The 14,147-nt window shown below is 44.3% G+C and overlaps 1 protein-coding gene across 7 annotated transcripts in view; it reads right to left on the bottom strand.

Moving 5' to 3' along the window:
* The window catches only part of LOC100350760 (GON-4-like protein), a 78,868-nt gene that overhangs the window by 21,999 nt on the left and 42,722 nt on the right, over positions 1-14,147 (bottom strand). For all 7 annotated transcript variants that reach the window (XM_089299840.1, XM_008264339.5, XM_051857207.3 and 4 more), the window contains 5 exons: positions 4,994-5,095; positions 2,529-2,557; positions 1,492-1,595; positions 584-782; positions 19-105 (listed from right to left, as the gene is read on the bottom strand). In XM_089299840.1, the coding sequence (XP_089155966.1) occupies positions 19-105; positions 584-782; positions 1,492-1,595; positions 2,529-2,557; positions 4,994-5,095 (521 nt within the window). The remainder of the gene's footprint in view (positions 1-18; positions 106-583; positions 783-1,491; positions 1,596-2,528; positions 2,558-4,993; positions 5,096-14,147) is intronic.

Here is a 14,147-nt window from a genome sequence, read left to right as displayed (position 1 = left end):
GGATATCTGGAAGCTTACAAGAAATATCTTGGTGGTACTGGCCTCTGAACTGAGATTGAGGTTGGAGGCGGCAAGAAGGTGGATTTGCGTCAAGAGCTGAACATGCTGGGGAGGGAAAAAAAAACAAGGTGACGCGCCGTTGCCATTTCAGGAACCAGGGAGCTCTTCCTAAGACACCTGCAACTGTATCGCACATTTTGCTTTCTGGAGAGCCCACCAGAGCAAAGGATCTTGGCATCAATCTCCAAGACACTGTTTCCTTAAGCCAAATGACAAACCCAGAACGAATGAGTTAGACGGAAGCAAACACCACCTCTGGCAGTGAGGCTCTTCCATTCCAGAATGGGTTACAAAGGACTCTTTAAAAGTCTGTAATTCTGAATACCATCAGAATTTCTTGCCTGAGCCACAAGGGCACAAACATGATGACTCTTGGGTGATTAAGATGTCAACATTCGAGGGTCCACAGCTTCCAAGGGTAGCAAGACACCCGCCTGTCATTTTTACGAGGTTGCGTACTTTGGACTTCAGTGTCAAAAGCTAGTGCGATAATCCATACACACATGAGCAAGGAGAGTCTCACCTGCTGCATCTGCTGCTGCAGCCTCTTCCTCTGTGCTGGGTCCAGAATCAGAGTCTGAGGAACTTTCTCAGCCCGAGGCTTGACCCTCTCTACCTCCTGCTGCGGCTTAGCTGAAGATTTCTTCATCTTCAGCTGTTCGAGGAGCTCCTTCACAGTCCGATGTTGTTCATTTAGCAAGTTGGCCAGTGGTTCCTCAAACCTACCCCCAAAAGGAGATAAACGAAGATTTCCTTAAGTCCACAACACATCTTACGCCTTCAAACGGTGTGCTGAGACAGCCTGCACAATGTCCTTTCACCATGAACCCCAATTCTGCCAACTGCTGTGTGCCACCCGCAGCACAAACTACATCTCGCCCTCTAGTCACACTGGACCATAACAGATTAAAGAACAGACACAAATGCTCCACAGTAACTGGGAGAAAGACTACAGCCTTCGCTCTACAGCTGACATAACAGACACGTCAACAACACGAGACTCAGACTCCAGGAGCATCACTGCAGGTGCCTCACGGTTCGCCCCACTGATGCCAAGGTGACTGACAAACCATCAGTAACATTCCCCTGATGCTCATGACAAACACGGCCTAAAAGGGGACACGCTGGATATTCTGATTTGGGGTGGTTTCTGTGGCTGGCCACACAGTCCTACACACTTCTCCAGCACACTCATCTGGAGAAGCTGCTCTGGATGCCAGCTACTGTTCTTTCTCCCTTCCCAAACAGACACAGCTTGGTCTACAGCTGCACTGTCCCATAATAAGGAGACTCTCTGCCTGACTCCTCACTTGCCACAGGACTCTGCATATTTACATCACCACAGAAGCGCCTTGATGATGGGAACGTGTTACTGCATTTCATGAACACCGTTTCCTGAATTCTACGTCTCAAGGTCCTTGGCTGGCCTACCGTAAGGCTTGAGGGGTGTTAAAGTTAGGCCGAGACTCAGCCACGTGCTCCTCTTCCTCTGGGCCGTCATCTTCCATGTTGGAGAATCCCATCTCATCTTGGAACTGTGGGGGAAGAAAAGGAGCCTTTTTTTAGAGAATGGCCTAGGAAGTGATTCCACCAGTGACAAGGGGAACTGAAAACTAGATTACAAAACTTTGGGGCTGGCATTGTGACCGAGCAGGTAAAGCCACTGCCTGGAGTGCCAGCATCCCATGTGGGTACCAGTTTGAGTCCTGGTTGCTCCCATTCTGATCCAGCTCCCTGCTAATGGCCTGGGAAAGCAGTAGAAGATGGCCCAAGCAATTGGTCCACTGCTCCCAGGTGAGAAACACAGATGGAGTTGTGGGTTCTTAGCTTTGGCCTGGCTCAGCTTTGGCTTTTGCAGCCATCAGAAGAGTGAACCAGTGTATAGAGCATAGATCAATCTCTCTATCTCTTTCTTTCTCTGTAGCTCTGACTTTCAAACACATGAATCTTTAAAAAAAAAAAAAAAAAAAAAAAAAAAAAAAAAAAAAGACTAAGCATTCTGGCACCCAGAATGCATTATAACCTTAATTCAGAACTCTTACAAGGCCAAACATGCAATAACTAATATGCCAGAAACAAGGCTTTCAGGCATTTGCAATGGTAAGGACAGAATTCAGATAACAAAAAAATCAACCTCTCACACAGAAATGTGTTAAGAGACAAACTTATGAAAAAGGCTCAGAGTGGTCTAAAACTAGTTGGCAATTTTTAAGGTTGTATAACTTACAGGAAAGGCCATCAGAAGTTTACAAGGAAAATATTTACTAAGAATAATCTACGTATAAATAATCAAGAGCTTACTAGTTAGCAAAGTTCTCTTCCCACTACATTCCTTGCTGGGTGGACAAGAAAGAGAACAGCTCAGTCAGACCCCACTTCTGGAGGGAGGAGCCCAGGACCAAAGGACAGAATTTGCTGGACAATCTACTTTCACCATCCCATGTTCTCACTCAAAAAGCATTACTCACAGTTTCAAACAGCTCTTCCACTTCCTTTTCTGTAAAAAAGTCAAAAAGTATTCGGTTGGCACAAATTTTAGTTTCATTTTGCAATAAGGGGGAACACTATGGAGACAAAAATGTTCTCAGCAAGGCATCTGACAAAGTCATTTACTGAACAGCAACCATGTCTCAATCTCTGTTCTAAATATGTGGGATACATGAGAACAGGAGACAGCACTATTCTCACTAAGCCTAAGCTCCAGTGGGAAGACATGCAGAACAGGTTGGTTAGATGACTTTTCATTGTTGGCTGGCCTGTACAAACCCGGAGTACCAGAGTCAAAAGACAAGTCTCGACAGTGTGTCGAAGGATCACATTAGTGGACCTGAAATACTTAACACAGCATCAATGACTTAGAAACTCCAGAAATCCATAGAAGATATAAGGCTGGAAGAGGGAGTAGGCATTATGGCCCAGAGGGTTAAGCCACAGCTTGGGATGCCCACATTCTGTATCAGAGTTCCTGAGATGGATTCCTGCCTCCACTTCCAATCCAGCTTCCTGTTAATGAGTACCTGGGGAGGAGGTGAAGGGAGGGCTGCAAGGGTTGGGGAAGGAACGTTCAGCATATGCATGTGCACTCTCTCTCCCTCCCTCCTACCACGTGACTTTTAAATACATAATACAGAAATACAGCAGAAAGGGATTGTCACTCCAACTGATGACAGACTCAAAATTCTGCTTTCTCAAGGTAATTGTACAGAATATAGGTGATTAAACTTATCATTAACCTTATACATTTAGGATTTTTAAAAATCAGTTTATATTCGGCTTAAAGACTACCTGTCTGAACAAGACCTGAAACTTGGCATCACTAAGACACACAGTAAAAACTTGTGGATGCTTAATGATGCTCTCTCCATAACTTCGTCAAAAACCAAAACTTTGCCTTCTCCACATTATGTACATTACTCCAATACCTGCATATACTCAATAAAATCAGTGATTGATTTTTTTCTATTTTTAAAGATTTCATTATTTCTTTATTTGAAAGGTAGAGTTACAGAGAAGAACAAGCAGAGAGAGAATCTTCCATTTGCTGGTTCACTCCCCAAATAGTCACAACAGCCAGAGCTGGGCTGATTCGAAGCCAGGAGCAGGAGCTTTGTCCAGGTCTTCCAGGAGGGTGCAGGCCATAGCAGAGAGCTGGATCGGAAATGGAGCAGCTAGGACTCGAACCAGCACCCATATGGGATTCCGGTGCTGCAGCTGGGGCTTTAACCTGCTGTGCCACAGTGCAGGCCTCCAAAATCAGTGATTTCTGAAACATACTTGGATGTTTTCAATAATTGGCAAATTAACTAAGAATAAAATTTTTTAAAAAATGACTCAAGCAGGGCTGGCACTATAGCTCAGCTGATTAAACCATCATCTGCAGTGATGGCATCCCATGTGGGTGCCAGTTCGAATCCTGGCTTTTCTACTTCTGATCCAGCTCCCTGCTGATGTGCCTGGGAAAGCAGTGGAAGACGGCCCATGTGCTTTAGGCCCCTGCACCCACATGAGAGATCCAGATGAAGCTCCTGCATCCCAGCTTCAGCCCGGCCAACCCTGGCAGTTGAGGCCATTTGGGGAGTGAACCAGCAGATGGAAGACCTCTGTCTGTCTCTCCCTAATTCTTTCAAATAAATAAATAAATCGTAAAAAAACAAAATGACTCAAGCCAAGTTATTCTAAATTGTTTTCCATGCTCCCGATCTTGTTCTCTTTAACCAACCAATCAATATACTGACCCGGGATTAAATAAAAATCCTCTTTCTACAATCCTAGTAAGTTCCTATTACTTCCTGTTTAAAGCTTTTTGAGAGAAAAAACTTTCCAAGATCTGCGCATTGCTTATTTTTTCTACCACCATTGATTCACAAATTATATCAAGCTACTTACTATTTTCCAAATAGTTTATTATTTTACATTTTTATGGTTGGCAAAGGCTCTTCTATTTGCAATACTCTTCTCTCATTCCCCAAACATGTCTTGTCCCTGCTTTGAATTTAAGATAAAACATCTCATCTTGTGAACCCTTCCCTAAATCTTTCCCCCTTCTCCATACCATACACTAAGGATGACATCCCCTTTTAAGCCACTGGAATATATAAAATGTACTTACCACCTGTCACTGTGTATCCTAACTTTTTCTGTTTGTACCCCCTGCTAAGTGACTTACAGGACAGACCTCATATTTTATTCATCTTAATATCCCAAGTATTATCCACAACAAGCAGTAAGAATTCAATAAATCACTGTGGAATGTACAACTGAAACCTGACAAGCTTTCTGAATATAACCTAAATTGAAAGAATTATGGGAATAACTGCATAGAGAAGAAAGGTCCTAATCTGGATGAATCACAAACTTCACTCCCTGACATCTACAAAGTGAACAACAGTAGATGGGGGCCATCAAGAGCAGGCCTCATCACAGACAGACTCACTGGTGATTCTCACTGCCCGATCAGTGCGGAAATCCTCGGTGTCAGGTTCGTCAAGATCTTCCAGGAAATTATACTCTGGGTCATCATCGTCATCTGCTTCATCTAGGGAAAAAAGTTACAGACACTCATTCCCAACATTGAACTCACACCTCTTTTTGAAAACTTTAGATTTTTAACATCACAATAATCTGTTTCCATATAGCACATGTATTCCTTATTCTAACATTTATTTGAAAGGCAAACATATAGACCGAGAGATCCCCCAGGTCCACTCCACAGACGCCAATCACAGTCCCTGACCAGCTCAAAGCCTGGAGAATAGAACTCAATCCAGGTCTCCCACATGGGTGGTAGCACATTGGAGTCAGCAGCTGGATCCCGGAATAAAACTCAGGTACTCCTATGTGGGCATCTTACTGCTAAGCTAACTACTCACTCCTTAAAGAGTATATACTGTTGCCGGCGCCGTGGCTCAATAGGCTAATCCTCCACCTTGCGGCGCCGGCACACCGGGTTCTAGTCCCGGTTGGGGCGCCGGATTCTGTCCCGGTTGCCCCTCTTCCAGGCCAGCTCTCTGCTATGGCCAGGGAGTGCAGTGGAGGATGGCCCAGGTGCTTGGGCCCTGCACCCCATGGGAGACCAGGAAAAGCACCTGGCTCCTGGCTCCTGCCAGGATCAGCGCGGTGCGCCGGCTGCAGCGGCGGCCATTGGAGGGTGAACCAACGGCAAAGGAAGACCTTTCTCTCTCTGTCTCTCTCTCTCACTGTCCACTCTGCCTGTCAAAAAAAAAAAAAAAAAAAAAAAAAAGAGTATATACTGTTAACTTTTTACATAATTCATTTTTTCCTCGGTGCCTCTGCACAGATCATTTCCCACAGCTGATTCATCTCACTCATTCTCTCCAATATGAAAATTTCCTTGTGTCCATCAAACAAAAATATCTCAATTTGCCTCAAAGCCAAATAATGAACATGATTTGTCTCATTAACCCATTTTGAGTACTATATTTCATGAAATTATTACTTTTTATAAAAAGCTATTTATACAAAGATGTTGGGGCAGGTAATTGGCACAGAAGTTAAGATACTGCTTTGGATCGGTGTAGCTCTGGCCATTACAGCCATTTGGGGACTGACCAGCGGATGGAAGACCTCTTGTTCTGCCTCTGCCTCTTTATAAATCTGCCTTTCAAATAAAAATAAATGAATAAATCTTTAAAAAAAAATAGATGAGGGGGCCAGTGTTCTGGTACAGTAAGTTAAACTACCACCTGCAGTGTCAGCATTACATATGGGAGCTGGTTTGAGTCCCAGCTGCTCCAATTCTGATCCAACTTCCTGCTGATGTACCTGGGAAAGCAGTGGAGGACAGCTTAAGTGCTTGGGACCCTGTACCCATGTGGGAGACCCAGAAGAAACTCCTGGCTCCTGGCTTCAGCCTGGCCCAGCCCCGACCATTGCAGCCATCCTGGGATTGAACCAGTGGATAAAAGACCTCTGCCCCACAACCCTGCCTTCCTGACTCTACCTATCAAATAAATTAGTTAAAATTAATACATTGAGAATAAAAGAATTTCTAAAATTCCCCCAAATTAGAAAATGATGACTAAATTATAATGTCTTAATATGATAAAGTAGTATATACATATAAAATGGAGGGACAGGCATTTGGCATGCATAAGATTTATTTATTTATTTGAAAGTCAGAGTTATACAGAAAGAGAAGGAGAGGCAGAGAGACAGGTCTTCCATCCACTGGTTCACTCCCCAGATGACCGCAATGGCTGGAGCTGTGCCAATCCAAAGCCAGGAGTCAGGAGCTTCCTCTGGGTCTTCCCACAAGGGTGTAGGAGCCCAAGGACTTGGGCCATTTGTTACTGCTTTCCCAGGCCATAGCAGAGAGCTGGATTAGAAGTGGAGCAGCAGGGACTTGAATCAGCGCCTATATCCCACTATAAGAGCACCTTGACTTCAGATCAGCTCTACTCCACATTCCAGCTTCCTGCTCACATACACCCAAGAGAGGAAACAGGTGATGGCTCAAGTAATTGGGTCCTAGTCACCCATGTGGGAGACTTGAACTGAGTTCCTTGCTCCTAGTTTCAGCCTGTCCCAGCCTGGCTATTGTGGGCATTTAGGGATTGAACCAGTGGATAGAACTCTCTATCTGCATCTATCTCTCTCTTGCTGTCTCCCTGCCTTTCAAATAAATAATAATTAACTAATTAATTAAAATGTAGGGGCAGGCATTGTGGCATAGCAGGTGAAGTCCCCAGGTAGGAAACCCAGATCCCCTATCAGAGAACTGGTTTGAGTCCCAGATACTTCTCTTTCAATTTAGCTTTCTGTTAATGCATCCTGGGAGGCAATGAATGAAGGCTCAAGTGCTTAGGCCTGTGCCACCCAGTGGAAGACCTCAATGCAGTTCTGAGCTCTTGGTTTCAGCCTGGCCCAACCCAAGCTGTCGCACACATTTGGGGAATCAATCAGCAGATGCAAGATTTCTCTTTCATTCATTTTCTTTCTTTCCCCTACCTTTCAAGTAGATGAAATCAAATAAACTGTTTAAAAATGTAAACATGTAACCATTCTATAACTGTTCAATAATGCATGACAAATGCACCATATAATCTAATATACACATAACAATTTCAAGTATGAAAAACTATCTCTACAATGGTGAGAATCAAAAAACTGTGAAGGCGGGCCGGCGCCGCAGCTCAATAGGCTAATCCTCTGCCTGCGGCGCCGGCACACCAGGTTCTAGTCCCGGTCGGGGTGCCAGATTCTGTCCCGGTTGCTCCTCTTCCAGTACAGCTCTTGCTGTGGCCCGGGAGTGCAGTGGAGGATGGCCCAGGTGCTTGGGCCCTGCACCTGCATGGGAGACCAGGAGGGCACCTGGCTCCTGGCTTCGGATCAGCGCAGTGCGCTGGCCGCGGTGGCCATTGGAGGGTGAACCAATGGCAAAGGAAGACTTTTCTCTCTCTGTCTCTCTCTCTCACTGTCCACTCTGCCTGTCAAAAACAAATAAATAAATAAATAAAACTGTGAAGGCGTCCTATTATGGAAGTTTTTGGTTTTTTTGTTTTTTTTTTTTTTTTAAAGATCTATTCATTTATTTGAAAGGTAGAGCTACAGAGAGAGAAACAGAGAAAGGTCTTCCATATGCTGGTACATTCCCCAAATGGTCGCAATGGCTGAAACTGGAAGATTCGAAGTCAAGAGCCTGGAGCCTCCTCCAGGTCTCCCACATGGGTGCAGGGGCCCATGGACTTGGACTTCTACTGTTTTTCCAGGCCATAAGTAGAGAGCTGGATTGGAAGAGAAGCAGTCAGGACTTGAACCAGTGCCCACACGGGATGCTGGCACTGTAGGTGGCGGCTTTTACATGCTATGCCACAGCGCCGGCTTCTACTATGGAATTTAAGGTGATGTTTTTCCCCACATAGCGTTGTGGATCAGTGCTAAAGAAAACTTTCTGTGATGGCAGAAATATATGTACTACATAGATATATGTACTTTACAACACAGTAGCCACCAGACTCACGTGACTATGAAGAACTTGAAATTGGCTAGTGCAACTAAGAAACTGAATTAAAAACAAACAAAAAGACTACCCTAGAGAGAGTAATGGAATTCCTTACAATAATGTATTCATTGAATATGAGCAATCTCTAGGAAACATAATGGAAAAAATTTTAAAATATAAAGGTAAACAAAAAGAAGCAATTTTCAGAGGCAGAATAAGATAATATATTTTTGTGGAAAAATATTGAGATAAATACATGCATGATTCCATACAGAGAATACAAGGAGACTTCAGCACATTAATGAAAAACTAAATTAAAAGTTTTTCCCATTGAATCTATCTCTACCTCTACCTCTCAAATAAATAAAAATCTTCTTTTAAAACAGAGTGTAAGTACATACATAGTTTTTTTAAATTAAGATTTATTTATTTATTTGAAAGTCAGAGTTACACAGAAAGAGAAGGAGAGGCAGAGAGACAGGTCTTCCATCCACTGGTTCACTCCCCAGATGACCGCAATGGCTGGAGCTGTGCCAATCCAAAGCCAGGAGTCAGGAGCTTCCTCTGGGTCTTCCCACAAGGGTGTAGGAGCCCAAGGACTTGGGCCATTTGTTACTGCTTTCCCAGGCCATAGCAGAGAGCTGGATTAGAAGTGGAGCAGCAGGGACTTGAATCAGCGCCCATATGGGATGCCAGCACTGCAGGCGGTGGCTTTACCTGCCTAACCACAACACTGGCCCCTTATGTACAGTTTTGATTCAGAATCGTTGTATTGATAAACTTTAACTATCAAGTTTTTTTGCTGTTTTTTATTAAAGATTTATTTAGTTGAAAGGCAGATTACAGAGAGATGGAAATAAAAAGAAATGCTCCTTTCACGGGTTCATTTCCCAAATGGCCACAACAGCCAGGACAGGGCCAGGCACTTGGGTCACTTGGGTCATCTTCCACTGCTTTTCCCAGAAACACTAGCAGGGCTCTGGATTGGGCTCTGGATTGGAGGTGCAGCAGCAGAGACTGGAACCAGTGCTTATATTGGATGTCAGTGTCGCAGATGGTGGCCAGTTCCCCAGTTTGATAATTCTTTACTCACTATTTATATTCAGTTTATATTAATTTGCATTGTTAACAGACATTTATATATCAAATGTTTTTCATTTATCTATGGGATTATCTCACCAATAAAAATTATTTAACTCCTTAAGAACAGAATCCTTGTATCCCTAATCCTTATAGAACTTTCTTTTTTTTTTTTCTTTTTTTTTTTTTTTTTTTTTTTTGACAGGCAGAGTGGACAGTGAGAGAGAGAGACAGAGAGAAAGGTCTTCCTTTGCCGTTGGTTCACCCTCCAATGGCCGCCGCTGCAGCCGGCGCACCGCGCTGATCCTGGCAGGAGCCAGGTGCTTTTCCTGGTCTCCCATGGGGTGCAGGGCCCAAGCACCTGGGCCATCCTCCACTGCACTCCCTGGCCATAGCAGAGAGCTGGCCTGGAAGAGGGGCAACCGGGACAGAATCCGGCGCCCCAACCGGGACTAGAACCCGGTGTGCCGGCGCCGCAAGGTGGAGGATTAGCCTATTGAGCCACGGCGCCGGCTCTAGAACTTTCTATAAGTATCTTTTTGGCAGGTTCTTTTGGTTTGATCTTTTCATTTATTCATTTTTTTTAATCAGAGAGACAGAGACAGAAAGACAGAGATCTTATGGCAAAACTAATTAAAGCTGGCGCCGCGGCTCACTAGGCTAATCCTCCACCTTGCGGCGGCGGCACACCCGGTTCTAGTCCCGGTCGGGGTGCCGGATTCTGTCCCAGTTGCCCCTCTTCCAGGCCAGCTCTCTGCTGTGGCCCGGGAGTGCAGTGGCCCAAGCGCTTGGGTCCTGCACCCCATGGGAGACCAGGATAAGCACCTGGCTCCTGCCATTGGATCAGCGCGGTGTGCCAGCCGCGGCGTCCATTGGAGGGTGAACCAACGGCAGAAGGAAGACCTTTCTCTCTCTCTCTCACTGTCCACTCTGTCTGTCCAAAAAAAAAAAAAAAAAAAAAAAAACACACACACAAACAAACTAATTAAGCCATTGCCAGCAATGTCAGAAGCTGGTATGGGCTTTGAGACCTGGCTCCTCTGCTTCCAATATAGCTCCCTACTGATATACCCAGAAATGCATCAGAAAATGGTCCAAATGCTTGGTCCCCTACCACCCATGTGGGATAGCTGGATAGAGTTCCAGGCTCTTAGCTTCAGCCTGGCCCAGACCTAGGTGTTGTGGCTATTTGGGGAGTGAAACTGCAACAGAAGATCTCTCTGTCTCTCCCTCTCTCAGTAACTCTGTCTTTCAAATAAATAAGTCTTAAAAAAATAAAATAAAATAAAACTCCTTCATCCACTGGTTCACTCCCCAAATAGCCAAGGCTGGGCCAGGCTGAAACTAGGAGCCCAAACACAATCCCCGCACATGGATGGAAAGGACCCAAGCACTCAAGCCATCATGCTGCTTCCCAGGGTGTGCAATAGCACAAAACTGAATGAGAGGCATAGCTGAGACTCCAATCCAGGCACTCTGATTTGGGATGCAGAAGTCCCTGGCATGGCACGTTCTTCATTAGCAGTGATGAATAATGACAGTTCTAAGAAGACACAATGAGACATGGGCAGTATGTACAGGTTTAGACTCCATCTGTTTGAATACAAGAACTGCAGTAGACATCTTTTGTTCGCAGCATACAAACGGGTCAGCAAACATTATTCTCAGAGAATCCATTTGGCAAAGATGCTGAGAAACATTTAGGAGGATTCTTTCTGAGTTCAGCTTAACCTTCAGCATCTTGACTGTAGACTCTGCCCTTTGGGTCTAATTATTTTTTGACCAATTTACAACGTCAGCATCTGGGGCCAGCAGTATGCTGCAGTGGGTTAAGCCACTGCTTGCAATGCTGGTATCCTGTATCAGAAAGTCAGTTCGAGCTCTGGCTCCTCTGCTTCCAATCCAGCTTCCTCCTAACGTGTCTGAGAAGGTAGTGGATAATGGCCTAAATGCTTTGATTCCAGCCACCAACATGGGACACCAACCTGGCCCAGATTTGGCCTTTGAGACCATTTGGAGAGTGACCAGTAGATAGAAGATCTGTCTCTGCCTCTCCTTCTCTATCACTCTTTCAAGTAAATAAAAAATAAAAAAAAATAAAAAAAAGTTAGCATCTACCCAGCCGATCTTATGTCAGTAAGTCCCTCCAGCACTATCTCATAATTACTTTCTCCAGGCGAGAAATAAATCTTCTAAAAAAAATCAAGGCCGGCACCGCAGCTCAATAGGCTAATCCTCCGCCTTGTGGCGCCGGCACACAGGGTTCTAGTCCCGGTCGGGGCGCCGGATTCTTTCCCGGTTGCCCCTCTTCCAGGCCAGCTCTCTGCTGTGGCCAGGGAAGGCAGTGGAGGATGGCCCAAGTGCTTGGGCCCTGCACCCCATGGGAGACCAGGAGAAGCACCTGGCTCCTGCCTTCAGATCAGCGCGGTGCGCCGGCCACAGCACGCCAGCTGTGGCGGCCATTGGAGGGTGAACCAACAGCAAAAAAGGAAGACCTTTCTCTCTGTCTCTCTCTCTCTCACTATCCACTCTACCTGTCAAAAAAAAAAAAAAAAAAAAACCAAGTGTTTCACCCTCCTCCTACCCATCTGTTCATTTCCATCATATACTTTCACGTTTCCTAGACCAATATATTTCCAATCTTTAGGATACATAAGAATTGGATTCCTAGATCATACCCAACAGAATCTGATTGAGAAGACTGGAGAGGCAGCCCTGGAATCTACATCTTTAGTAACCACCACCCAACAAATACATCTTTAAATGCCAATTCTGATTTCAAGTGCTATGAATCACTGTGAGAAACATTATCCTAGACTCCCCAAATCCTGAAAGCCAACTCCCTCTGGCCTTTCCCCCAAATAGCTACCGTCTCAGCTCTTTGAACCAATGTGATAAAAATGAGGAACAAAGCAGCTACTACTACTAAGACTATCAGAACTCTCTGGATTTCCTAGCAGTACTTTGTACTATCCTAGGCCAAAGCCAGGAAGCAGAGCTTGCTTATGAAAAGTTACATCCTTTTTTAAAGAAAATGATTTAGGGGCAGGCAACTGGTGCAGAAGTCAAGTCACAGTTTCAGACTGTCACATGCCATATCAGAATACCCGGGTTTGAGTCCCATCTTGGCTACTGATTCCAGCTTTGTGCTAAGTCACACCCTGGGAGGCAGCTGAGTAGTGGAGTTCCTGCCACCCATGTGGGAAACCCAGACTGAGTTCCTGACCCCTAGCTTCTTTTTTTTTTTTTATCTTTTATTTAGTAAATATAAATTTTCAAAGTACAGTTAATGGATTACAATGGCTTCCCCCCCATAATTTCCCTCCCACTCATACCCCTCCCATCTCCCGCTCCCTCTCCCATTCCATTCACATCAAGATTCATTTTCAATTATCTTTATATACAGAAGATCAATTCAGTAAATATTAAGTAAAGATTTCATCAGTTTGCACCCACACAGAAACACAAAGTGTAAAATACTATTTCAGTACTAGTTATAGCATTACTTCACATTGGACAACACACTAAGGACAGATCCCACATGAGAAGTAAGTACACGGTGACTCCTGCTGTTGACTTAACAATTTGACACTCTTGTTTATGGCGTCAGTAATCTCCCTAGGCTCTAGTCATGAGTCACCAAGGCTATGGAAGCCTTTTAAGTTCGCCAACTTCGTCTTACACTGACAGGGTCATAGTCAAAGTGGAAGTTCTCTCCTCCCTTCAGAGAAAGGTACCTCCTTCTTTGATGGCCCCATTCTTTCCACTGGGATCTCACTCACAGAGATCTTCCATTTAAGTCTTCTTCTTCTTTTTTTTTTTTTTTTTCCAGGGTGTCTTGGCTTTCCATGCCTAAAATACTCTCATGGGCTCTTCAGCCATATCCAAATGCCTTAAGGGCTGATTCTGAGGCCAGAGTGCTATTTAGGACATCTGCCATTCTATGAGTCTACTGTGTATCCCGCTTCTCATGATGGATCGTTCTCTCCCTTTTTTATTCTATCAGCTAGTATTAGCAGACACTAGTCTTGTTTGTGTGATTCCTTTGATTCTTAGACCTATCAGTGTGATCAATTGTGAACTGAAATTGATCACTTGGACTAGTGAGATGGCATTGGTACATGCCACATTGATGGGATTGTATTGGGATCCCCTGGCATGATTCTAACTCCACCATTTGGGGCAAGTCCGATTGAGCATGTCCCAAATTGTACGTCTCCTCCCTCTTTTATTCCCACTCTTATATTTAACAGGGATCACTTTTCAGTTAAAATTTAAACACCTAAGAATAATTGTGTGTTAATTACAGAGTTCAACCAATAGTACTAGAACAAAACAAAGAGAAAATACTAAAATGGATAAAATATTACACTGTACAACACCTGACTCCTAGTTTCAAACTGACCTAATATGTCTCTCTCTCTCTCTGTTCATGCACGCGCACACATACACACTTTCTCTTTCAAACAAAATAAAAATAACTTTTTAAAAAACAAATTTTTTAAAAAATGGTGGGGGCCAGCACTGTGACATGGCAGGTTAATGC

Source organism: Oryctolagus cuniculus, chromosome 7 (genome assembly GCF_051225735.1).
Source record: "Oryctolagus cuniculus isolate XC-2025 breed Fujian yellow rabbit chromosome 7, ASM5122573v1, whole genome shotgun sequence".
Lineage (NCBI taxonomy): Eukaryota > Metazoa > Chordata > Mammalia > Lagomorpha > Leporidae > Oryctolagus > Oryctolagus cuniculus.
Note: the sequence above shows the minus strand (reverse complement) of the source record. Positions and strands in the feature narration are given on the sequence as shown.